The sequence below is a fragment of the Mustelus asterias genome, unplaced genomic scaffold (genome assembly GCF_964213995.1).
Source record: "Mustelus asterias unplaced genomic scaffold, sMusAst1.hap1.1 HAP1_SCAFFOLD_79, whole genome shotgun sequence".
Lineage (NCBI taxonomy): Eukaryota > Metazoa > Chordata > Chondrichthyes > Carcharhiniformes > Triakidae > Mustelus > Mustelus asterias.
The window spans coordinates 797802-820803 of record NW_027590137.1 but is presented as its reverse complement, the minus strand read 5'-3'; the positions used below and the strand labels follow the sequence as shown (position 1 = coordinate 820803).

General features: G+C 47.2%; 4 protein-coding genes and 1 non-coding gene across 6 annotated transcripts in view; 2 read left to right on the top strand and 3 right to left on the bottom strand.

Annotated features, from left to right (window-relative positions):
* Nucleotides 1-23002, top strand: part of LOC144483844 (uncharacterized) — a 168081-nt gene that overhangs the window by 20108 nt on the left and 124971 nt on the right. The gene's annotated exons all lie outside the window — the stretch shown is intronic.
* LOC144483839 (uncharacterized) overlaps nt 1-23002 on the bottom strand; it is a 259901-nt gene that overhangs the window by 182292 nt on the left and 54607 nt on the right. The window lies entirely within an intron of this gene.
* On the bottom strand, nt 553-17567 carry LOC144483811 (uncharacterized). 2 transcript variants are annotated; one of them, XR_013496044.1, is made up of 3 exons: nt 17302-17567; nt 14383-16655; nt 553-725 (listed from the first exon to the last, which is right to left on the bottom strand). XR_013496044.1 is itself a non-coding variant. In XM_078202349.1 (2 exons), exon 2 carries the CDS (start codon nt 16310-16312, stop codon nt 14786-14788), a length of 1527 nt encoding a protein of 508 aa, XP_078058475.1. In that variant the 5' UTR covers nt 16313-16655; nt 17302-17558; the 3' UTR covers nt 14380-14785. The 2 variants fall into 2 exon arrangements, 1 of the variants encoding a protein (XP_078058475.1); XM_078202349.1 differs by lacking the exon at nt 553-725 and having other exon boundaries at nt 14380-16655; nt 17302-17558.
* trnar-acg (transfer RNA arginine (anticodon ACG)) lies at nt 17359-17431 on the bottom strand. Its single transcript has one exon. It is a non-coding gene; the product is annotated as a tRNA-Arg (tRNA).
* Nucleotides 17799-20031, top strand: LOC144483792 (uncharacterized). Its single transcript, XM_078202332.1, has 3 exons — nt 17799-17838; nt 18731-19158; nt 19618-20031. Exons 1-3 carry the CDS (start codon nt 17799-17801, stop codon nt 20029-20031), a joined length of 882 nt encoding a protein of 293 aa, XP_078058458.1.

Here is a 23002-nt window from a genome sequence, read left to right as displayed (position 1 = left end):
ACGAGGCCTGCGCCCCAGTTGGGAAACTGCCATGGGCGTCGCACTAATAGAGAGACAGGAAGGGGCTGGAGGACTGACTGGGAAATGGGCCTCCAACCAATTGTTATATCAGTCACTCAGAGCTAAAGAGAAACCTGTCTCTTTAAATACATATACAGGGAAGAGGCTGCACTGAAATCTGTCCCTTTTAACCTGCACAAAAGCAGGAGGCTGAGATTGACAGGCTGCAGGAGGAGTCCATTCAGCCCATCGTGCCCCTGCTATCTCTTTGAAAGGACTGTCTGATTCATCCTACCACTCTGATCTGTCCCCACAGCCCTGCAAATTTTTCCCTTTCAAGTCTTTAACCTTTGGAAAGATTCTATTGAATCTGTTTTCAGGCAGATCAGAACACCTCGCTGTGTCAAAAAATAAAATAAAATCTCATCTCCCCCTCTGGCTCCTTTGCCAATTATCTTAGAGGGACTCACTTTCTGTTAAAGAGCCCTCTCACCCGCTTTCTCTAAAGTGCATCAATCTCAGCAGGAAAAGTCCAGAACAATCAAATATTTTACTGATCAAAGTTTATTAATGAAACAGAACATGGTTAAAACAATCAGAAAATGACTTGAGCATCAAAGACAACCAGAGTAAAAGGATGTTCACAATGTTCTGGACACAAATGGTTTCTCTTTAATTCATCTGTAGCCTGTTCCCTGTCCTCTTTGTGGTAAAGGCAGAATTCTCTGGATAGGAAATTTAAAAAGAAGTTTACTGAATGAAAAAGTTTTGCTGAACAACTTTAAGATATTGACTTTTACAACTTCATGCAGGTGATCAGTCCGTAGAAGCGTAACCCTCTCTGGCTCCTTCTTTCACAGGAATTCTTGTGGAATTCAGCCTCGGGAGTCTGGCTCCTTCTCTGGCAGTAATTTCCTTGGAACTCAGCCTCGGGAGTTTTCAGTATTTGGCTCCCAAGGAAGACCTTCAGAACCTCTACTTTTATCCACAAAGTGACGATTACCTCACGTCAGATTTGGGCCTGTTGTATCATGACAATTGGTCAATTTGACCACTAGATTAATTTAACTGGATCCTCAATTACTGACACCATCACCTCTTACTATCTTAGACAGGAATACAAGAGAACTGGTTCATACTATCCCTTTATCTGATTCTATACAATCCCCTTATTCTCACAGTTTCAAATATTGAGGCTAATCAGAGCTTGAAGGTCTCTCTCGCCAGTACATTTATCCTCATTGCACATTCTTTACATACACAGCAATTAAACTCTTACAGCAAATAAAACTCAATCTTTTACTATGACGACTGATTCATTGATTAACTATAACTCAATTAAGGCTCATTAATTTCTCATCTGTTAATGACTGGTAGCTAATAAATAGCTACCAGATGGGGCAGATGTTTGAGGGCAAATCAACATATGGCGTGTGGGAGGCTTTCAAGTGTAAGTTGATAGGGATTCAGGACCGGCACATTCCTGTAAGGGTGAAGGATAAGTATGGCAAGTTTTGGGAACCTTGGATAATGAGAGATATTGTGAGCCTCGTCAAAGAGAAAAACGAAACATTTGTCAAAGCTAGGAGGCTGGGAACACACGAAGCAAGTGTGGAATACAAGGAAAGTAGAAAGAAACTTAAGCAAGGAGAATGGAGGGCTAAAAGAGGTCACGAAAAAGCATTGGCCAGCAGGATTAAGGAAAATCCCAAGGCTTTTTATACATATATAAAGAACAAGAGGGTAGCCAGGGAGAGGGTTGGCCCACTCCAGGACAAGGGAGGGAATCTATGCGCGGAGCCAGAGGAAATGGAGAGATATTAAATGAGTACTTTGCGTCAGTATTCACCAAAGAGGATTTGGTGGTGGATGAGTCTGGGAAAGGATGTGTAGATAGTTTGAGTCATGTTGAGATCAAAAAGGAGGTGGTATTGGGGTTCTTGAGAAACATTAAGGTAGACAAGTCCCCAGGGCCTGATGGGATATACCCCAGAATACCGAGAGAGGCAAGGGAGGAAATTGCTGGGGTCTTGAGAGAGATCTTTGTATCCTCACTGGCTACAGGGGAGGAACACACGAAGCAAGTGTGGAATACAAGGAAAGTAGAAAGAAACTTAAGCAAGGAGATAGGAGGGCTAAGAGTGGTCACGAAAAATCATTGGCCAGCAGGATTAAGTAAAATCCCAAGGCTTTTTATACATATATAAAGAACAAGAGGGTAGCCAGGGAGAGGGTTGGCCCACTCAAGGATAGGGGAGGGAATCTATGTGTGGAGCCAGAGGAACCTGGTGTTGTTAAACTTCTTACTGTGTTTACCCCAGTCTAATGCCGGCATCTCCACATCATACAGGGGAGGTCCCAGAGGATTGGAGAATAGCCAATGTTGTTCCTTTGTTTAAGAAGGGTAGCAAGAATAATCCAGGTAATTACAGGCCGGTGAGCCTTACATCAGTGATAGGGAAATTATTGGAGAGAATTCTTCGAGACAGGATTTATTCCCACTTGGAAATAAGTGGATGTATTAGTGAGAGGCAACATGGTTTTGTGAAGGGGAGGTCGTGTCTCACGGACTTGGTCGAGTTTTTCGAGGAAGTGACGAAGATGATTGATAAGGGTAGAGCAGTGGATGTTGTCCACATGGACTTAGACAAGGTCCCTCATGGTAGACTGGTGCAGAAGGAGAAGTGGCATGGGATCAGAGGTGAGTTGGCAAGGTGGATACAGAACTGGCTCGGTCAAAGAAGACAGAGGGTAGCAGTGGAAGGGTGCATTTCTGAATGGAGGGCTGTGACAAGTGGCGTTCCTCAGGGATCAGTGCTGGGACCTTGCTGTTTGTTATATATATATATAAATGATTTGGAGGAAAATGTAACTGGTTTGATTAGGAAGTTTGCGGACGACACAAAGGTTGGTGGATTTGCAAATAGTGATGAGGACCATCAGAGGACACAGCAGGATATAGATTGGTTGGAGTCTTGGGCAGAGTGATGGCAGATGGAGTTTAATCTGGACTGGGAACGTCCGACATGTGGAGTTTTTTCAAGGAGCAGCTACTGCGAGTCTGTGATAGGTATGTCCCTGTCAGGCAAGGAGGAATTGGTAGGGCTAGGGAACCGTGGTGCACCAAAAAAGTTTCTTTGTTGGTTAAAAAGAAAAAGGAGGCTTATGTTCGGATGAGACGTGAGCACTCGGGTAGTGCACTAGAAAGCTTTAGATTGGCTAAGAGGGAGTTGAAGAGCGAGCTTAGAAGGGCTAAAAGGGGACATGAGAAGACTTTGGCGGATAGGGTTAAAGAGAATCCTAAGGCGTTCTATAGGTATGTCAAGAACAGAAGGTTGGTTAGGGCAAGTTTAGGGCCAGTTATAGATGGCAGAGGGAAGTTATGTGTGGAACCGGAGGAGATTGGTGAAGCATTGAACCAATATTTCTCTTCGGTGTTCACGCAAGGGGACATGAATATAGCTGAGGAGGACACTGGGTTGCAAGGGAGTAGAATAGACAGTATTACAGTTGATAAGGAGGATGTGCAGGATATTCTGGAGGGTCTGAAAATAGATAAATCCCCTGGTCCGGATGGGATTTATCCAAGGATTCTCTGGGAGGCAAGAGAAGTGATTGCAGAGCCTCTGGCTCTGATCTTCAGGTCGTCGTTGGCCTCTGGTATAGTACCAGAAGATTGGAGGTTAGCGAATGTTGTCCCATTGTTTAAGAAGGGGAACAGAGACTTCCCCGGGAATTATAGACCGGTGAGTCTCACTTCTGTTGTCGGCAAGATGTTGGAAAAAATTATAAGGGATAGGATTTATAGTTATTTGGAGAGTAATGAATTGATAGGTGATAGTCAGCATGGTTTTGTGGCAGGTAGGTCGTGCCTTACTAACCTTATTGAGTTTTTTGAGAAAGTGACCAAGGAGGTGGATGGGGGCAAGGCAGTGGACGTGGTATATATGGATTTTAGTAAGGCGTTTGATAAGGTTCACCATGGTAGGCTTCTGCAGAAAATGCAGATGTATGGGATTGGGGGTGATCTAGGAAATTGGATCAGGAATTAGCTAGCGGATAGGAAACAGAGGGTGGTGGTTGATAGTAAATATTCATCATGGAGTGCGGTTACAAGTGGTGTACCTCAGGGATCTGTTTTGGGGCCACTGCTGTTTGTAATATTTATTAATGATCTGGATGAGGGTATAGTTGGGTGGATTAGCAAATTTGCTGATGACACCAAAGTCGGTGGTGTGGTAGACAGTGAGGAAGGGTGTCGTAGTTTGCAGGAAGACTTAGACAGGTTGCAAAGTTGGGCCGAGAGGTGGCGGATGGAGTTTAATGCGGAGAAGTGTGAGGTAATTCACTTTGGTAGGAATAACAGATGTGTTGAGTATAGGGCTAACGGGAGGACTTTGAATAGTGTGGAGGAGCAGAGGGATCTAGGTGTATGTGTGCATAGATCCCTGAAAGTTGGGAATCAAGTAGATAAGGTTGTTAAGAAGGCATATGGTGTCTTGGCGTTTATTGGTAGGGGGATTGAATTTAGGAGTCGTAGCGTTATGTTGCAACTGTACACAACTCTGGTGCGGCCGCACTTGGAGTACTGTGTGCAGTTCTGGTCCCCACATTACAGGAAGGATGTGGAGGCTTTGGAGAGGGTGCAGAGGAGGTTTACCAGGATGTTGCCTGGTATGGAGGGGAGATCCTATGAGGAGAGGCTGAGGGATTTGGGATTGTTTTCGCTGGAAAGGCGGCGGCTAAGAGGGGATCTTATTGAAACATATAAGATGATTAGAGGTTTAGATAGGGTGGATAGTGATAGCCTTTTTCCTCTGATGGAGAAATCCAGCACGAGGGGGCATGGCTTTAAATTGAGGGGGGGTAGTTATAGAACCGATGTCAGGGGTAGGTTCTTTACCCAGAGGGTGGTGAGGGATTGGAATGCCCTGCCAGCATCAGTAGTAAATGCGCCTAGTTTGGGGGCGTTTAAGAGATCCGTAGATAGGTTCATGGACGAAAAGAAATTGGTTTAGGTTGGAGGGTCACAGTTTTTTTTTTTTAACTGGTCGGTGCAACATCGTGGGCCGAAGGGCCTGTTCTGCGCTGTAGTGTTCTATGTTCTATGTTCTATGTTCTAAATGTGAGGTAATGCATTTTGGAAGGTCTAATACAGATAGGAAATATACAGTAAACGGCAAAACCCTTAGGAGTATTGATCGGCAAAGGGATCTGGGTGTACAGGTACACAGGTCACTGAAAGTGGCAATGCAGGCGGAGAAGGTAGTCAAGAAGGCATACGGCATGCTTGCCTTCATCAGTCGGGGCATTGAGTTTAAAAATTGGCAAGTCATGTTGCAGCTTTCGAGAAGCTTAGTTAGGCTGCACTTGGAATATAGTGTTCAATTCCGGTCGCCACACTATCAGAAGGATGTGGAGGCTTTGGAGAGGGCACAGAAAATATTTACCCGGATGTTGCCTGGTATGGAGGGCATTAGCTATGCGGAGAGGTTGGAGAAACTTGGTTTGTTCTCACTGGAATGAGGGAGGTTGAGGGGGCGACCTGATAGAAGTCTACAAGATTATGAGAGGCATGGACAGAGTGGATAGTCAGAAGCTGTTTCCCAGGGTGGAAGCGTCAATTACTAGGGGGCACAGGTTTAAGGTGTGAGGGGCAAGGTTTAAAGGAGATGTACGAGGCAGATTTTTTACACAGAGAGCAGTGGGTTCCTGGAACTCGTTGCCTGGGGGGTAGTGGAAGCAGATATGACAGTGACTTTTAAGGGACATCTTGACAAATACATGAATAGGATGGGAATAGAGGGAAATGGTCCCCGGAAGGGTAGGGGGTTTTAACTTAGTCCGGCAGCAGGCTTGGAGGGCTAAAGGGCCTGTCCCTGTGCTGTAACTTTCTTTGTTCTTTGTTCTAAATACAGTAATAATTAATGAACACATTTGGTTCATACAATGTGGTTGACTCTCAACTGCCCTCTGAACAAGGGCATCTCGGGATGGGCAATAAATGTTGGCCAGCCAGCGACGCCCATGTCCCACAACTGAATAAGGTTAATACAAGATATCCTGGTTCGAAAAGACACTTGCTGCAAGCCAATAGCTTTCCTTCTTACTTGAACTGAGCAATCAACCTTATTCTTGAGCCAGATTTGACAGAATATAATGTCCTCCAACTGATCAAATTCATAGAAGAAATTCTTAGTTCAGACAATTCCTGCCAGCTATGCAGCTTCCACAAGCATGTAGGTGAATCCAACATTAATTTTTAAAATAAAACTCCAGTCACATGTTAGAATTTAACATGGTTGAAGTTCTCGGGTTGAAGTTCTGAACAGGAAAAAGGCCAAATTTGATGAAATGAGAAGGGATCTGGGAAGTGTGGCTTGGCACAGGCTGTTCTCTGGTAAGGATGTAAATGGAAAGTGGGAGGCCTTCAAAGGAGAAATTTTGAGAGTGCAGAGTTTGTATGTTCCTGTCAGGATTAAAGGCAAAGTAAATAGGAATAAGGAACCTTGGTTCTCGAGGGAGATTGTAACACTGATTAAGAGGAAGTTGTATGAAATGTACAGGCAGCAAGGAACACATCAGATGCTCGAGGAGTATAAAAAGTGCAAGAAGCTACTTAAGAGGGAAATCAGGAGGGCTAAAAGAAGACATGAGGTTGCTTTGGCAGACAGAGTGAAGGAAAATCCAAAGAGCTTCTATAGGTATGTTAGGAGCAAAAGGATAGTGAGGGATAAAATTGGTCCTCTTGAAGACCAGAGTGGTACACTGTGTATGGAACCAAAAGAGATGGGGAGATACTAAATGGTTTTTTTGCATCTGTATTTACTGAGGAAATGGGCATGGAGTCTACGGAAATAGGGCAAACTGGTAGGGAGGCCATGGAACCTTTACAGATTAAAGGGGAGGAGGTGCTCGCTGTCTTGAGGCAAATCAGAGTGGATAAATCCCCAAGACCGGACAGGGTATTCCCACGGACCTTGAGGGAAGCTAGTGTTGAACTTGCAGGGGCCCTGGCAGACATATTTAAAATGTCAGTATTCACGGGGGAGGTGCCGGATGATTGGAGGGTGGCTCATGTTGTTCCATTGTTTAAAAAAGGTTCCAAAAGAAATCCGGGAAATTATCGGTCAGTAAGTTTGACGTCGGTGGTGGGCAAGTTATTGGAAGGTGTGATAAGGGATAGGATCTACAAATATTTGGATAGACAGGGACTTATTAGGGAGAGTCAACATGGCTTTGTGCGTGGTAGGTCATGTTTGACCAATCTATTAGAGTTTTTCGAGGAGGTTACCAGGAAAGTGGATGAAGGGAAGGCAGTGGGTGTTGTCTACCTGGATTTCAGCAAGGCCTTTGACAAGGTCCCTCATGGGAGGTTAGTTAGGAAGGTTCAGTCTCTGGGTATACATGGGGAGGTAGTAAATTGGATAAGACACTGGCTCAATGGAAGAAGCCAGAGAGTGGTTGTGGAGGATTGCTTCTCTGAGTGGAGGCCTGTGACTAGTGGTGTGCCGCAGGGATCGGTGTTGGGTCCATTGTTGTTTGTCATCTATATCAATGATCTGGATGATAATGTGGTCAATTGGATCAGCAAGTTTGCTGATGATACAAAGATTGGAGGTGTAGTGGGCAGTGAGGAAGGTTTTCAAAGCTTGCAGAGGGATTTGGACCAACTAGAAAAATGGGCTGAAAAATGGCAAATGGAATTTAACGCAGACAAGTGTGAGATATTGCACTTTGGAAGGACAAACCAAAGAAGAACGTACAGGGTAAATGGTAGGACTCTGAAGAGTGCAGTTGAACAGAGGGATCTGGGAATACAGGTACAGAGTTCCCTAAAAGTGACGTCACAGGTGGATAGGGTCGTAAAGAGTGCCTTTGGTACATTGGCCTTTATAAATTGGAGTATCGAGTATAAAAGTTGGAGTGTTATGGTAAGGTTATATAAGGCATTGGTGAGGCCGAATTTGGAGTATTGTGTACAGTTTTGGTCACCTAGTTACAGGAAGGATGTAAATAAGATTGAAAGAGTGCAGAGAAGGTTCACAAGGATGTTGCCGGGACTTGAGAAGCTGAGTTACAGAGAGAGATTGAATAGGATGGGACTTTATTCCCTGGAGCGTAGAAGATTGAGGGGAGATTTGATAGAGGTGTATAAGATTTTGATGGGTATAGATAGAGTGAATGCAAGCAGGCTTTTTCCGCTGAAGCTAGGGGAGAAAAAAACCAGAGGGCATGGGTTAAGGGTGAAAGGAGAAAAGTTTAAAGGGAATATTAGGGGGGGCTTCTTCACGCAGAGAGTGGTGGGAGTGTGGAATGAGCTGCCGGATAAAGTGGTAAATGCGGGGTCACTTTTAACATTTAAGAAAAACTTGGACGGGTTCATGGATGAGAGGGGTGTGGAGGGATATGGTCCAAGTGCAGGTCAGTGGGACTAGGCATAAAATGGTTCGGCACAGACAAGAAGGGCCAAAAGGCCTGTTTCTGAGCTGTAATTTTCTATGGTTCTATGGCCTCCCTGACCTTGTTGCTGAGAATGTTTGAAGAGGCAGCAGGGGCACAATGGGTCACACGGCCTCCTTTTGTGCTCTCTGCTCCTCGTTTGCATTTGAAGTGGTAAATATCTGGAACTCACTTCCTACGAGCGGCTGAAGCAGAGATAATGGAATGTTTCCAAAAGGAAATTGGATGGGAACTTCAGGGAAATAAATCCGCAGGGACACGGAGAGAGAACAGGGCAACAGTTTGATCTACAGAGAGCCAGCATGGACTCAATGGGCTGAATGGCCCCATTCCCAATCCTAATGCCTGTCTGATCTAAAGAGAGAAATTTCAGCTGTTCAAGTCTCTCGAACTCACTGAAGTCCCTCATCCCTGGAGTCATTCTTGTAAATCTCCTCTGCACCCTCTCTAAGGACTTCACATCTTTCCTAAAGCGTGGGGCCCATATACAGGGTTCCATTCTCGAGGAATAGAATTGAACAGCAGGGAGGTTCTGTTCAACTTGTTTAGAATCAGGGTTCGGCTACACTGGGAGCACTGTCAACATTTGTGATCTCCATTTAGAAAAAGGAAATAGAGGCACTGGAGAAGCGGCAACAAAGATTCACAAGAATAATCCCAGAACTGAGAGCATTTAACCTTCAGGAAAGGCTGGCACTGCTTTTCTCTAGAAAAGAGAAGACTGAAGGGTGACCTGATGGAAGAATTTAAGGTTAACTCTTTGTTTAACTGGAGTGAGAGTGGGGGAGAGAGTCTTAGCAGGAGTGCTGAGAGTAAGCTAAGAAGTGATTTAATTATTCATTTATTCATTTAAGGGTATTCCTAGTATATTTCGCGGGCTTTTTTCAGGGTTTTGAATTGAGGAAATGAGGTCAGCTGAAGGGGATTCTGGGAGGTTGAGTCTTAGTATAAAAGGCAGTTACTTGGGGGGTTCGTCGGGAGCATAAAAAGCCGTCTGCACTATACAGCGGGCAGCGTCGGGAGCGGGCAGTGGAGTGAGTGGGTAGCAGAGTGTGCATTATAAGGGCTTTGGCTCACAGGGCTTGGGCTAAAAGGGCAAGGCAAGGCTAGTTATTTTTTACCCAACCCTATAAAGGATAAGGGCAGGTATGAGTGATCGGCCAGTTCAGTGCTTCCGATGTGGGATGTGGGAGTTCCTGCAAACACCGGGCTTTCCAGAGGTTCACATATGTGCCAGGTGCGTGGAACTGCAGCTCTTGAGGGACCGTGTTAGGGAACTGGAGCTGCAGATCGCTGACCTTAGCCTAGTCAGGGAAAATGGGAGAAAAATTGACAGCAGTTATAGGCAACTAGTTACACCGGGGCATCGGGAGGAAGACACGTGGGTCACAGTTAGGAGGAGTAAAGGGCAGAAGGGTAAAGTACAAGGGAGGTCTCCAGAGGTGTCTCAAAATAGGAAGGGCTTGGTGACAGGTGTGAGAGGGGAGGGGAGTGGACAGTTAGAAGAAGGGTCACCTGTGGTTGTCCCACTCCAAAACAGGTATATTGTTTTAGATAGTGTGGAGGAGTGTGCCTCTCCAGGGGTAAGACACAGTGACCAGGTCACTGGCACACAGTCAGGCTCTGTGGCCCGGAAAGGGAAGAGAGGGGTTAGGAGAGCGATAGTGGTGGGGGATGCGTCAGTTAGAGGGACAGACAGGCGATTCTGTGGGGGCGAACGGGACTCCAGGATGGTAGTCTGCCTACCTGGTGCTGGGGTCACGGATGTCTCCGAGCGGATAGGAGGCATTTTAAAAGGGGAAGATAAAGAAACGGATGTCATTATACACATTGGTGGAAATGACGTAGATAGGAAGAGTAGGGGGGTCCTAAGAGAGCAATTCAGGGAGTTGGGAAATAGGTTAAAAAGTAGGGTCACTAGGGTGGCCATCTCTGGGCTGCTCCCAATGCCTCGTGCCAGTGAGGATAAGAATAGGGAGTTGGTTCAAATGAATGCCTGGCTAAAGGACTGGTCCAGGAGGGAGGGCTTTATTTTCATAGACCAATGGGAGGTTTTCAGGAGAGGATGGCACCTGTACAAGAGGGAGGGGTCACAACTAAGTTGGAAGGGCACAAATATCCTGGCTGGGAGCTTTGCTAATGCAGTTCGGGGGGGTTTAAACTAGTATGGCAGGGGGGTGGGGATCAAAATATTAGGTCTATAAGTGTGGTGGCTGGGGACGAGCTTGGGGCTGGGACAAGGCTGGCAAAGAAGAAGAGCACTCTGGGGGAGGACGACCTCACTGAGCCTGGGGGTCTGGAGTGCTTATACTTCAATGCAAGGAGCGTAGCAGGTAAAACAGACGAACTTGGGGCCTTAATGCGCACGAGGAATTTGGATGTGGTTGCGGTGACAGAGACTTGGTTGAAAGAGGGACAGGACTGGCAGCTGAATATTCCAGGGTACAAGTGTTTTAGGCGAGACAGAGGAGGGGCCAAAAGAGGTGGGGGAGTAGCGGTATTGGTTGGAGAGCATATTACAGCGGTGCAGAGGGAGGACAATTCGGAGGAGTCGTGTAGCGAGTCACTCTGGGTGGAGCTTAGAAACAGGAAAGGCGCAGTCACTATGTTGGGGGTGTACTACAGGCCCCCCAACAGCCCAAGGGAAGTGGAAGAATGGATATGTCAGGAGATACTGGATAGGTGCAGGAAATATAGGGTTGTTGTAGTGGGAGACTTCAATTTCCCTGGTATAGACTGGAAATCGCTGAGGGCAGGGACTCTGGATGGTGAGGCATTTGTAATATGTGTACAGGAGGGTTCGTTGGAACAATATGTGGACAGCCCAACTAGAGAGGGGGCTATACTGGACCTGGTGCTGGGGAATGAGCCCGGTCAGGTCTTCAAAGTTTTGGTTGGGGAACATGTGGCAAATAGTGACCACAATTCTGTTAGCTTTAGGATAGTGATGGAAAAGGATGAGTGGTGTCCCAAGGGTAAGGTGTTGGATTGGGGGAAGGCTAACTTTAGTGGGATCAGGCAGAAATTGGCAGCTCTTGATTGGGAGAGGCTGTTTGAGGGTAAATCCACATCTGGTATGTGGCAGTCTTTTAAGGAACGGTTGTTAGGGCTACAGGACAAGCATGTGCCTGTAAAAAAGAAGGATAGGAAGGGTAGGATTAGAGAACCGTTGATAACCAGGGAAATTGAGGGACTGGTCAAAAGGAAAAGAGAGGCGTATGTTAGGTCCAAGCAGCTAAAAACGGAGGGAGCTCTGGAGGAGTATAATGAAAGTAGGAAAATACTCAAACGGGGAATTAGAAGAGCAAAAAGGGGTCACGAAATGTTCTTGGCAGACAGGATTAAGGAGAATGCCAAGGCATTTTATTCATACGTTAGGAACAAAAGGGTTGTTAGGGAAAAAATCGGACCTCTCAGGGACAAAAGTGGGGACTTATGCTTGGAGCCCAAAGAGGTAGGGGAGATCCTAAATGAATACTTTGCGTCGGTATTCACTAAGGAGAGGGATGTGTTGACTGGGAGTGTCTCGGAGGGGAGTGTTGAACCGTTGGAGAAAATCTCCATTACAAAGGAGGAAGTGTTAGGTTTGTTAGAGAATATAAAGACTGACAAATCCCCAGGGCCTGATGGAATCTATCCAAGGCTGCTCAGGGAGACGAGAGGTGAAATCGTTGGGCCTCTGACGCAAATCTTTGTCTCGTCACTGGACACAGGTGAGGTCCCAGAGGATTGGAGGATAGCCAATGTGGTCCCGTTATTTAAGAAGGGTAGGAAGGATAACCCGGGTAATTATAGGCCGGTGAGCTTGACGTCCGTGGTGGGGAAGTTGTTGGAGAAGATTCTTAAAGATAGGATGTATGCGCATTTAGAAAGGAATAAACTCATTAACGATAGTCAACATGGTTTTGTGAGAGGGAGGTCATGCCTCACGAACCTGGTGGTGTTTTTTGAAGAAGTGACCAAAATGGTTGACGAAGGAAGGGCCGTGGATGTTGTCTATATGGACTTTAGTAAAGCATTTGACAAAGTCCCTCATGGTAGGCTAGTGAAAAAGGTTGGATCCCATGGGATAAAGGGGGAGGTGGCTAGATGGGTGGAGAACTGGCTTGGTCACAGAAGATAGAGGGTGGTAGTGGAAGGGTCTTTTTCCGGCTGGAGGCCTGTGACTAGTGGTGTACCGCAGGGCTCTGTATTGGGACCTCTGCTGTTTGTGATTTATATAAATGATCTGGAAGAAGGAGTAACTGGGGTGATCAGTAAGTTTGCGGACGACACAAAACTGGCAGGACTTGCAGATAGTGAGGAACATTGTCAGAGGCTACAGAAGGATATAGATAGGCTGGAAATTTGGGCAAGGAAATGGCAGATGGAGTTCAATCCTGATAAATGCGAAGTGATGCATTTTGGTGGGAATAATGTAGGGAGGAGCTACACGATAAATGGAAGAACCATAAAGGGTGTAGAGACGCAGAGGGACCTGGGTGTGCAAGTCCACAGATCTTTGAAGGTGACGTCACAGGTGGAGAAGGTGGTGAAGAAGGCATATGGCATGCTTGCCTTTATAGGACGGGGCATAGAGTATAAAAGTTGGGGTCTGATGTTGCAGATGTATAGAACGTTGGTTCGGCCGCATTTGGAATACTGCGTCCAGTTCTGGTCGCCACACTACCAGAAGGACGTGGAGGCTTTGGAGAGAGTACAGAGGAGGTTTACCAGGATGTTGCCTGGTATGGAGGGGCTTGGTTATGAGGAGAGATTGGGGAAACTGGGGTTGTTCTCCTTGGAAAGACGGAGGATGAGGGGAGACTTAATAGAGGTGTATAAAATTATGAAAGGCATCGATAGGGTGAACGGTGGGAAGCTTTTCCCCGGGTCGGTGGTGACGTTCACGAGGGGTCATAGGTTCAAGGTGAAGGGGGGGAGGTTTAACACAGATATCAGAAGGACATATTTCACACAGAGGGTCGTGGGGGCCTGGAATGTGTTGCCGGGCAAGGTGGTGGAGGCGGACACACTGGGAACGTTTAAGACTTATCTAGACAGCTATATGAACGGAGTGGGAATGGAGGGATACAAAAGAGTGGTCGAGTTTGGACCAGGGAGCGGCGCGGGCTAATTGTTCCTGGTTTCTCGTTTCAAGGCTTCATTCTATGATCATCTTGCTGGTGCCAGTACAGAGTGAGACTGCGGATAGTTGGGAACCTGTCTCGGGGGCAGGGAATTCATATGGTGTTCGTGGAAGTGGAAATGACTAGGGTTGGGAAGCATTTTCCGATCGGGGCCATTGTGATCTCCTGGACTCGTTTCGATCGCCTCAGGGGGTCGGAGAGGAATTTCCCAGATTTTTTTTCCCCATATTGGCCCTGGGGTTTTTCACTCTGGGTTTTCGCCTCTCCCTGGAGATCACATGGTCTGGAATGGGGGGGTGGGGGTAAGTTAATAGGTTGTAATGAACAAAGCATCGTAGCTGTGAGGGACAGCTCGGTGGATAGGATATTGGTATGTAGATAGGCTGGAAAATTGGGCGGGGATCCTGGATTCAGGATTCAATCCTGGACCGGGGAGCGGCGCGGGCTTGGAGGGCCGAAGGGCCTGTTCCTGTGCTGTATTGTTCTTTGTTTGTTATGAAGGGGTTCAATAATCCACCAGGATTTCAGTGAGAAACCTCTTTACCAGCGAGTGGTGAGAATGTGGAACTCACTACCACAGCGAGTGGTTGAGGTGAACATCATGGATACATTGAAGGGGAAGCTGGATACATACATGAGGGAGAGAGGAATAGAAGGATATGCTGATGGGGGGAGATGAAGAGCGGTGGGTGGAGGCTCATGTGGAGCATAAATACTGACACAGACCAATTGGGCCGACTGGCCCGGCCCTGTGCTGTAGACTCAATGGAACAGAGACAAATGTACTTACTTTAGATCTACCTGTAGTGGGAGGAAAAACATTATTTACTGTCCAGGATAAAATAAATGTTCTTCATCAGTTTGTGTGGGTCATTTCAGTGGAAATGTGCTCTCCCAGGCTCAAAGAGCATCAGCCCACTGGAAGCAAAATTGTGAGACCAGCCAGTCCAGCAGAAAGAAACCCCCCGACCCTCCCGCTTCACCAACTGTCAGAATGAACATGGTTCAGTCCTGGATGTGATTAACAGCAGCAATAACAGCAGAATCCAACCCCTATCATCACTTGTGAACTCGCTGGTGTCTCAGCAGGAGGGATGAACTGGTGAATTTCTTCCCACACACAGCAGCTGTGAATGGACTGGTGGATCATCAGTTCCTGAGAGCTTTTGAAACCATTCCCACAGTCAGAGCAGTTAAAGGGCCTCTCCTGGGTGTGAGGGACATTGTGTCTCAGCAGCTGGAGTATCGAGTGAATCCTTTCGCACACACAGAGCAGGTGAATGGTCTCTCCCAGTGTGAACTCGCTGGTGTCTCCTCAGTGTGCATGCCCTTCCAAACCTCTTTGTGCAGTGAGAGCAGCTGAACGGTCTCTCCCCAGTGTGAATGCGCTGGTGATCTATCAGATGCTCAGAAATTTTGAAGCCACTCCCACAGTCGGAGCATTTAAAGGGTCTTTCCTGGGAGTGAGTGACTTTGTGTCTCTGCAGGCTGGATAACCGTGTGAATCTGTTCCCACACTCGGAGCAGGTGAACGGTCTCTCCCCGCTGTGAACTTGCTGGTGAGTCAGCAGGGTGGATGAGTGAGTGAATCCCTTCCCACACTCGGTGCAGGTAAATGGTCTCTCCTCGGTGTGAAGGCGCTGGTGTGTCAGCAGGGTGAATGACTGACTGAATCCCTTCCCACACACAGAGCAGATGTACGGTCTCTCCCTGGTGTGAACTCGCTGGTGTCTCTGCAGTGTGGATGACCTCTTAAACCTCTTTGTGCAGAGAGAGCAGCTGAACGGTCTGTCCTCAGTGTGAATGCGCTGGTGGGACACCAGTTCCCCAGAAATTTTGAATTCACTCCCACAGTCCGAGCATTTAAAGGGCCTCTCACTGGTGTGAGTGACTTTATGACTCAGCAGGTTAGGTAAATTAGTGAATCCCTTCCCACACACCGAGCAGGTGAATGGCCTCTCTCCGGTGTGAACTCGCTGGTGTGTCAGCAGGGCAGATAACTGCGTGAATCCCTTCCCACAGTCAGAGCAAGTGAACGGTCTCTCCCCGGAGTGAACTCGCTGGTGGTTCCGCAGGTTTGATGATGATCTAAATCTCATTGTGCAGAGAGAGCAGCTGAACGGTCTGTCCTCAGTGTGAATGCGCTGGTGGGACATCAGATCCCGAGAACTTTTGAAGCAACTCTCACAGTCAGAGCATTTAAAGGGTCTCTCATTGGTGTGAGTGACTTTGTGCGTCAGCAGGGCGGATGACCGAAAGAATCCCTTCCCACACAGATTGCAGGTGAACGGTCTCTCCCCAGTGTGAATTCGTTGGTGTGCCCGCAGTTCGGAGGACCGAGAGAATCCCTTCCCACACATGGAGCAGCTGAAGGGTCTCTCCCCGGTGTGAACTCGCTGATGTCTCCGCAGGGTGGATGACCATTTAAATTTCATTGTGCAGAGAGAGCAGCTGAACGGTCTCTCCTCACTGTGAATGCGCTGGTGGGACACCAGTTCTCCAGAGCTTTTGAATCCGCTCCCACAGTCAGAGCATTTAAAGGGTCTCTCATTGGTGTGAGTGAGATTGTGACTCAGCAGGTGGGAGAACTTAATGTATCCCTTCCCACAGACTGAGCAAGTGAAGGGTCTCTCCCGAGTGTGACTGCGTTGATGAATTTCCAAATCACAGGGCAACATGAATCCTTGTCCACAATCGTCACATTTCCACAGTTTCTCCATGATGCGGGTGTCCTTGTGACTCTCCAGGTTTGATGGTCAGTTGAATCCTTGTCCACACAGAACACGTGTACGATCTCTCTTCACTGTAAACGGTGCAATGTTGTTTCAGCCTGTGTAACTGGTTAAAGCTCTTTCCACTATCACTGGACTGGAACACTCTCATTCGGGTGTGTTCCAGTCACACTGATGTTTAAAATCTCCTTAAGCAAACAGATCAGACAAACATTGCTTTTCTAGATTCAAAGGTCGATGATATTCAGGTCCTAATAAATCGAATGACTGTCAAATCTTCATGTGATGTTTAGTTTGAAATTTCTGTCTATAAATCCTCATCTCCTGATATCTGTGAAAGGAATTTACAACAGACATCACTGTCAGTACAGGATAGAAATTCAGAACAGACAATTCTAGTTTCTATGGAACATTCTTTCCTCTCTCATTCCCCAAAAGCTGTCAATCTCCATCCCACACACTCTCTCCCCATTCTCACTCTGCTCTCCTGAGTATACAACCTCCAAGTCTATGGCTGATTAACGGATCCATACTGACTACTTCCTGTACTGGACACAGAGATCTGAAAATCTACGTGTAACGACCGGCCTACACGCTAGAAATTAAAATCTGTGCCATATGTGGGACCGGATAACTGGATTGGGAGAAGGAGAAGGAAGTGGGGAAGAATTTTATTTTGGTGCAGAAAGGTCATTACCTGGAAGCCGCTGCCTCAGGGGGTTGTGGAAGTGCAAATGATCCATGATTAATCTTCAAGCTGACAGCCACGTTAAAGTTTTACATTTGGCCATAAATGAGCTGACTGATGCTGTGTGTAATACACTGTATTACCTGGTTACAGATACATGAAGAATGTGAGGAGGATTTTTATTTAGGCAGCGAGTGGTGACCTGGAAGTTAAAAATTCAACAAATCCTCAATTTCCCCCAGAATGCAAAAGAAACGCAAAAGGGGAACAAAGAAAGTGTTTTACTCACAGATGTTGGCCTCTTTTCGGTCAAAAGGAGTTCACAAACTATTTTTCAAATTGACATCGAGCCAGCCAGGAGTCGAACCTGGAATCTTCTGATCCGTAGCCAGACGCGTTATCCATTGCACCACTGGCCCACACTCTCACAGATGGTGCCGACAGGAGGAGTTTGAGTCTGTCTGAGTCTCAATCTTCATTCAGAGAGAGAAGCAGCAGCAGCTTTGCTGGGCAGGAATGAGCAGCTGAACAAGTCCATTATCCACTTCCGCATTCAGACAATGTGGGAGCTCTGATTGGCTGGAGGAGCAGAGAACTTCCGGTCCTCCAGAGTTCCCATTGGTCAGCACCTTAGAATGTTCGCGGGGGGGGGGGGAGAGCTCCCCACTGCACATGCGCAGCTTCCCCTCTCCCTTGGACATGCGCAGCCCCAGGCCTTGTGGGTTAGTAACTGTTGGACTGCTTTTGTTAAACTCGTTCTGTGATTTTAAAGGGTTCAGTAGTGCAATGGACACAGTTAAACAGTCCTTAAAAGAGGCCAGCATCTGTGAGTAAAACACTTTCTTTTCTCCCCCTTTCAGGTGAGGAATTCCCACTCACCTGAAGAAGGAGCTTAAGGCTCCGAAAGCTAGGGGCTTTTGCTACCAAATAAACCTGTTGGACTTTAACCTGGTGTTGTTAAACTACCCAGGACAGGAAGCAGTGAGCATGGATCTGTCAATCAGCCTCAATCAGCACCTTCAGGAGAATTGGGAGGGTGAATATTAGATACAGCAGAGTGAGAATGGAGGGAGAGTGTGTGGGATGGAGATTCACAGCTTTTGGGGAATGAGAGAGGAAAGAATGTTCCATAGAAACTAGAATTGTCTGTTCTGAATTTCTATCCTGTGCTGACATTGTTGAATTTTTCAAACTCGTTTACAGGATATGAGAAGGTGAGGATTAACAGACCAAAATCTTGAAACAAACATCACACCAGCATCTGACACCCTCACTCAATTCATCGGACCTGAATATTATCGGCCTTTGAATCTAGAAGGAGAAATGTTTCTCTGTTCCGTCTGCGAAAACAGGTCTTTAATATCAATGTGACTGGAAAAGCACCAAGGCGCAGACACACCCGAGTGAGAATGTTCTAGTGAACTGAGTGTGGAAAGAGCTTTAACCAGTTACACAGCCTGAAAATACATCGCAGCATCCACAGCGGGGAGAGACTGTACCCGTGTTCTGTGTGAGATTTAACTGACTGTTTAACCTGGAGAGTCACAAGGACACCCGAACCATGGAGAAACGGTGGAAATGTGGGGACTGTGGGAAGAGATACAGAGCCCCCTGTGACCTGGAAATCCATCGACGCAGTCACACCGGGGAGAGGCCATTCACCTGCTCTGTGTGTGGGAAGGGATACATTCAGTTATCCCACCTGCTCAGACATAAAGTCACTCACAGCCAGGAGAGACCCTTTAAATGCTCTGACTGTGGAAGCAATTTCAAACGTGCTGCGGATCTGAGAGAGCACGAGCGCATTCACACTGAGGAGAGACCGTTCAGCTGCTCTCACTGCACAAAGACATTCAGAACATCATCCAACCTGCGGCAACACCAGCGAGTTCACACCGGGGAGAGACCGTTCACCTGCTCTGTGTGTGGGAAGGGATTCACTCAATTATCCAGCCTGCTGAAACACAAAGTCACCCACACCCAGGAGAGACCCTTTAAATGCTCTGACTGTGGGAGAGGCTTCAAAAGCTCTGGTGAACTGATGTCCCACAAACGCTTTCACACTGCAGAGGGACTGTTCACCTGCTCTGTGTGTGGGAAGGGATTCAATCGGTCATCCCACCTGCAGACACACCAGCGAGTTCACACTGGGGAGAGACCATTCACCTGCTCTGTGTGTGGAAAGGGATTCACTCAGCCATCCCACCTACAGAATCACAAAGTCACTCACAGCAATGAGAGACCCTTTAAATGCTCTGACTGTGGGAGCGGCTTCAAAAGTGCTGCGGATCTGAATATCCACCAGCGCATTCACAGTGAGGAGAGACCGTTCAGCTGCTCTCACTGCACAAAGAGGTTCAAAACCTCATCCAATCTGCGGGTACACCAGCGAGTTCACACTGGGAAGAGGCCATTCACTTGCTCTGTGTGTGGGAAGGGATTCACTCAGTCATCTGGTCTGACAACACACAAAGTCACTCACAGCAATGAGAGACCTTTTAAATGCTCTGACTGTGGGCGTGGCTTCAAAAGTGCTGCGGATCTGATGATTCACCAGCGCATTCACACCGAGGAGAGACCGTTCAGCTGCTCTCACTGCACAAAGAGATTTAAAAGTTCATCCAATCTGCGGAAACACCACCGAGTTCACACTAAGGAGAAACCATTCCCCTGCTCTGTGTGTGGGAAAGGATTCACTCAGTTGTCCAGCCTGCTGAAGCACAAAAGCACTCACACCCAGGAGAGAGCCTTTCAATGCACTGACTGTGGGACTGGTTTTGAAAGCTCTCATGAACTGTTGATTCACCAGCGAGTTCACACTGGGGAGAGACCGTTCAGCTGCTCTCACTGCACAAAGAGATTTAAAAGGTTATCCACACTGCGGATACACCAGCGAGTTCACACTGGGGAGAAACCATTCCCCTGCTCTGTGTGTGGAAAGGGATTCACTCAGTCATCCAGCTTGCTGAGACACAATGTTACTCACACCAAGGAGAGACCCTTTAAATGCTCTGACTGAGAGGCCGGACTCAAAACCTCTCAGGAACTGATGATCAACCAGTGCATTTACACAGGGGAGAGGCCGTTCAGCTGCTCTGTGTGTGGGCGTGGCTTCAAAAGCTAATTGGTGTCCCACCAGCACACTCTCACTGCACAAAGAGATTTAAATGGTCATCCAACCTGCAGGAACACCAGTGAGTTCACACCGGGGAGAGACCATTTACCTGCTCGGTGAGTGTGAAAGGATTTACTCGGTTATCCAGACTGCAGAGACAGAACATCACTCACACTCTGCAGAGATCCTTTAAATTCTCCAACTGTGGGAGCGGCTTTAAAAGCTCTCGGGAAATGATGATCCACCAGTGAGTTCACACTGGAGAGAGGCCATTCAGCTGCTCTGTACGTGGGAAGGGATTCACTCAGTCATCCAACCTGCAGGTACACAGCGAGTTCACACTGGGCAGAGGCTGTTCACCTGCTCTGACTGTGGGAAGGGATTCACTCAGTCAGCAAACTTGGTGAAACACCAGCGCTTTCACAAGTGATTACAGTTCTGGGATTATTCTTGTGAATCTTTCTTGCCCTTTCTCCAGTGCCTCTATTTCATAGAATCATAGAAGGCCATTCGGCCCATCGAGTCTACCTCGACCACAATCCCACCCAGGCCCTATTCCCACAACCCCACATATTTACCCTGTTAATCCCCACAAACATTAGTGTTAATTTAGCACGGCCAATCAACCTAACTCACACATTTTTGGAATGTGGGAGAAAACCGGAGCACCCGGAAGAAACGCACGCAGACACAGAGAGAACGTGCAGACTCCGCGCAGACAGAGAACCGAGGGCGGAATTGAACCTGGGTCCCTGGAGCTGTGAGGCAGCAGTGCTGACCACCGTGCCACAGTGCCAGTGGTTAGCACTGCTGCCTCACTCCTTTTTCTAAATGGAGATCACAAATAGAACAATACAGCACAGGAACAGACCCTTCAGCCCACCATGTTGTGTCGAACATGATGCCAAATTAAACTAATCCCTTCTGCCTGCCCTTGGTCCATATTCCTCTATTCCTTACAAATTCATGTGCTTATCTAAAAGCCCATTGAACACCCCAATCGTATCTGCCTCCACCGCCACTCCTAGCAGTGCGTTCCAGACACCTACCACTCTGTGTGTAAAAAACTTACCCCTCACATCTCCTTTGAACTTTCCCCGTCTCTCCTGAAGTGCATGCCCCCTAGTAATAGACATTTCAACTCTGTGAAAAAGATTCTGACTGTCAACCCAATCTATGTCTTTTATCATTTTATAGACTTCTATCAGGTTTCCCCTCAGCCTCCACCGCGTCAGAGTAAACAACCCTAGTTTGTCCAGCCTGTCCTCATAGCTCATACCCTCTAATCCAGGCAGCGTCCTGGTAAACCTCTTCTGCATACTCTCCAAATTCTCCACATCCTTCCTGTAATGTAGCGAACAGAACTGAATGCAATATTCTAAGTGTGGCCTAACCTAACTTTTATAAAGCTGCAATATGACATCCTGACTCTTGTACTCAATAAAGGCAACCTTTGGGAGCTATGGACTTGAACCGCAAGATCCCACTGTACATCAATGCTGTTCAGGGGTCTGCCATTAACTGGATACTTACCCTGAACATTTGATCTCCCAAAGTGCAGCACCTCACACTTGTCTGGATTAAACTCCATCTGCCATTTCTCTGCCCATATCTGCAGCTGATCTACATCCCACTGTATCCTTTGACAACCTTCTACATTATCTACAACTCCATCTAGCTTTGTGTCGTCTGCAAACTTACTAACCCACACACCCACATTTTCAGCCAAGTCATTGATATATATACCACAAATAGCAGAAGTCCCAGAACAGATCCCTGTGGAACACCACTGGTCACGGACCTCCAGCCAGAAAACATCCTTGCATCATTACTCTCTGACTTCTATGGGCAAGTCAATTCTGAATCCAAGTGGCTAAGTCACCGTGAATCCGAGTCTTCCTAACCACAGACCACAGTCAGTAAGGATAGGCAACACCTCCTACCATGATCATCCTCAACACTGGTGCCCCACAAGGCCGTGTCCTCAGCCCCTCCTATATTCCTTATACACCTATGACAGTGTGGCCAAATTCTCCTCCAACTCAATTTTCAAATTTGCTGATGGCACCACTGTAGTGGGTCGGATCTCAGACAATGACAAGATGGAGTGCAGGAAAGAGATAAAGAACCTGCTGAACTGGTGCGACAACAATAATCTCTCCCTCAATGTCAACAAAATGAAGGAGATTGTCATCGATTTCAAGAAGCATAGTGGAGAACATGCCCCTATCTACGTCAACAGGGACGATACAGAAATGGTCGAGAACTTCATGTTTTTAGGTGTCCAGATCACCAACAACCTGTCCTGGTTCCCCCATGCTGACACTATAGTTAAGAAAGCCCACCAATGCCTCTACTTTCTCAGAAGACTAAGGAAATTTGGCACATCAGCTATGACTCTCACCAACGTTTACAGATGCACCAGAGAAAGCATTCTCTCTGGTTGTATCACAGCTTGGTATGGCTTCACAGCTTGGTATGGCTTCACAGCTCCAGCGACCTGGGTTTGATTCCCGGCTTGGGTCACTGTCTGTGTGGAGTTTGCACATTCTCCTCGTGTCTGCGTGGGTTTCCTCCGGGTGCTCCGGTTTCCTCCCACAGTCCAAAAGATGTGCGGGTTAGGTTGATTGGCCATGCTAAAATTGTCCTTAGTGTCCTGAGATGCGTAGGTTAGAGGGATTAGTGGGTAAAATATGTAAGGGTATGGGGGTAGGGCCTGGGTGGGATTGTGGTCGGTGCAGACTCAATGGGCCGAATGGCCTCTTTCTGTGCTGTCGGGTTTCTATGATTCTATGATTTCTATGATTCTGCTCTGCCCAAGACCACAATAAACTACAAAGGGTCAGGACACATATTAATGGACTCAAGAGCAGCT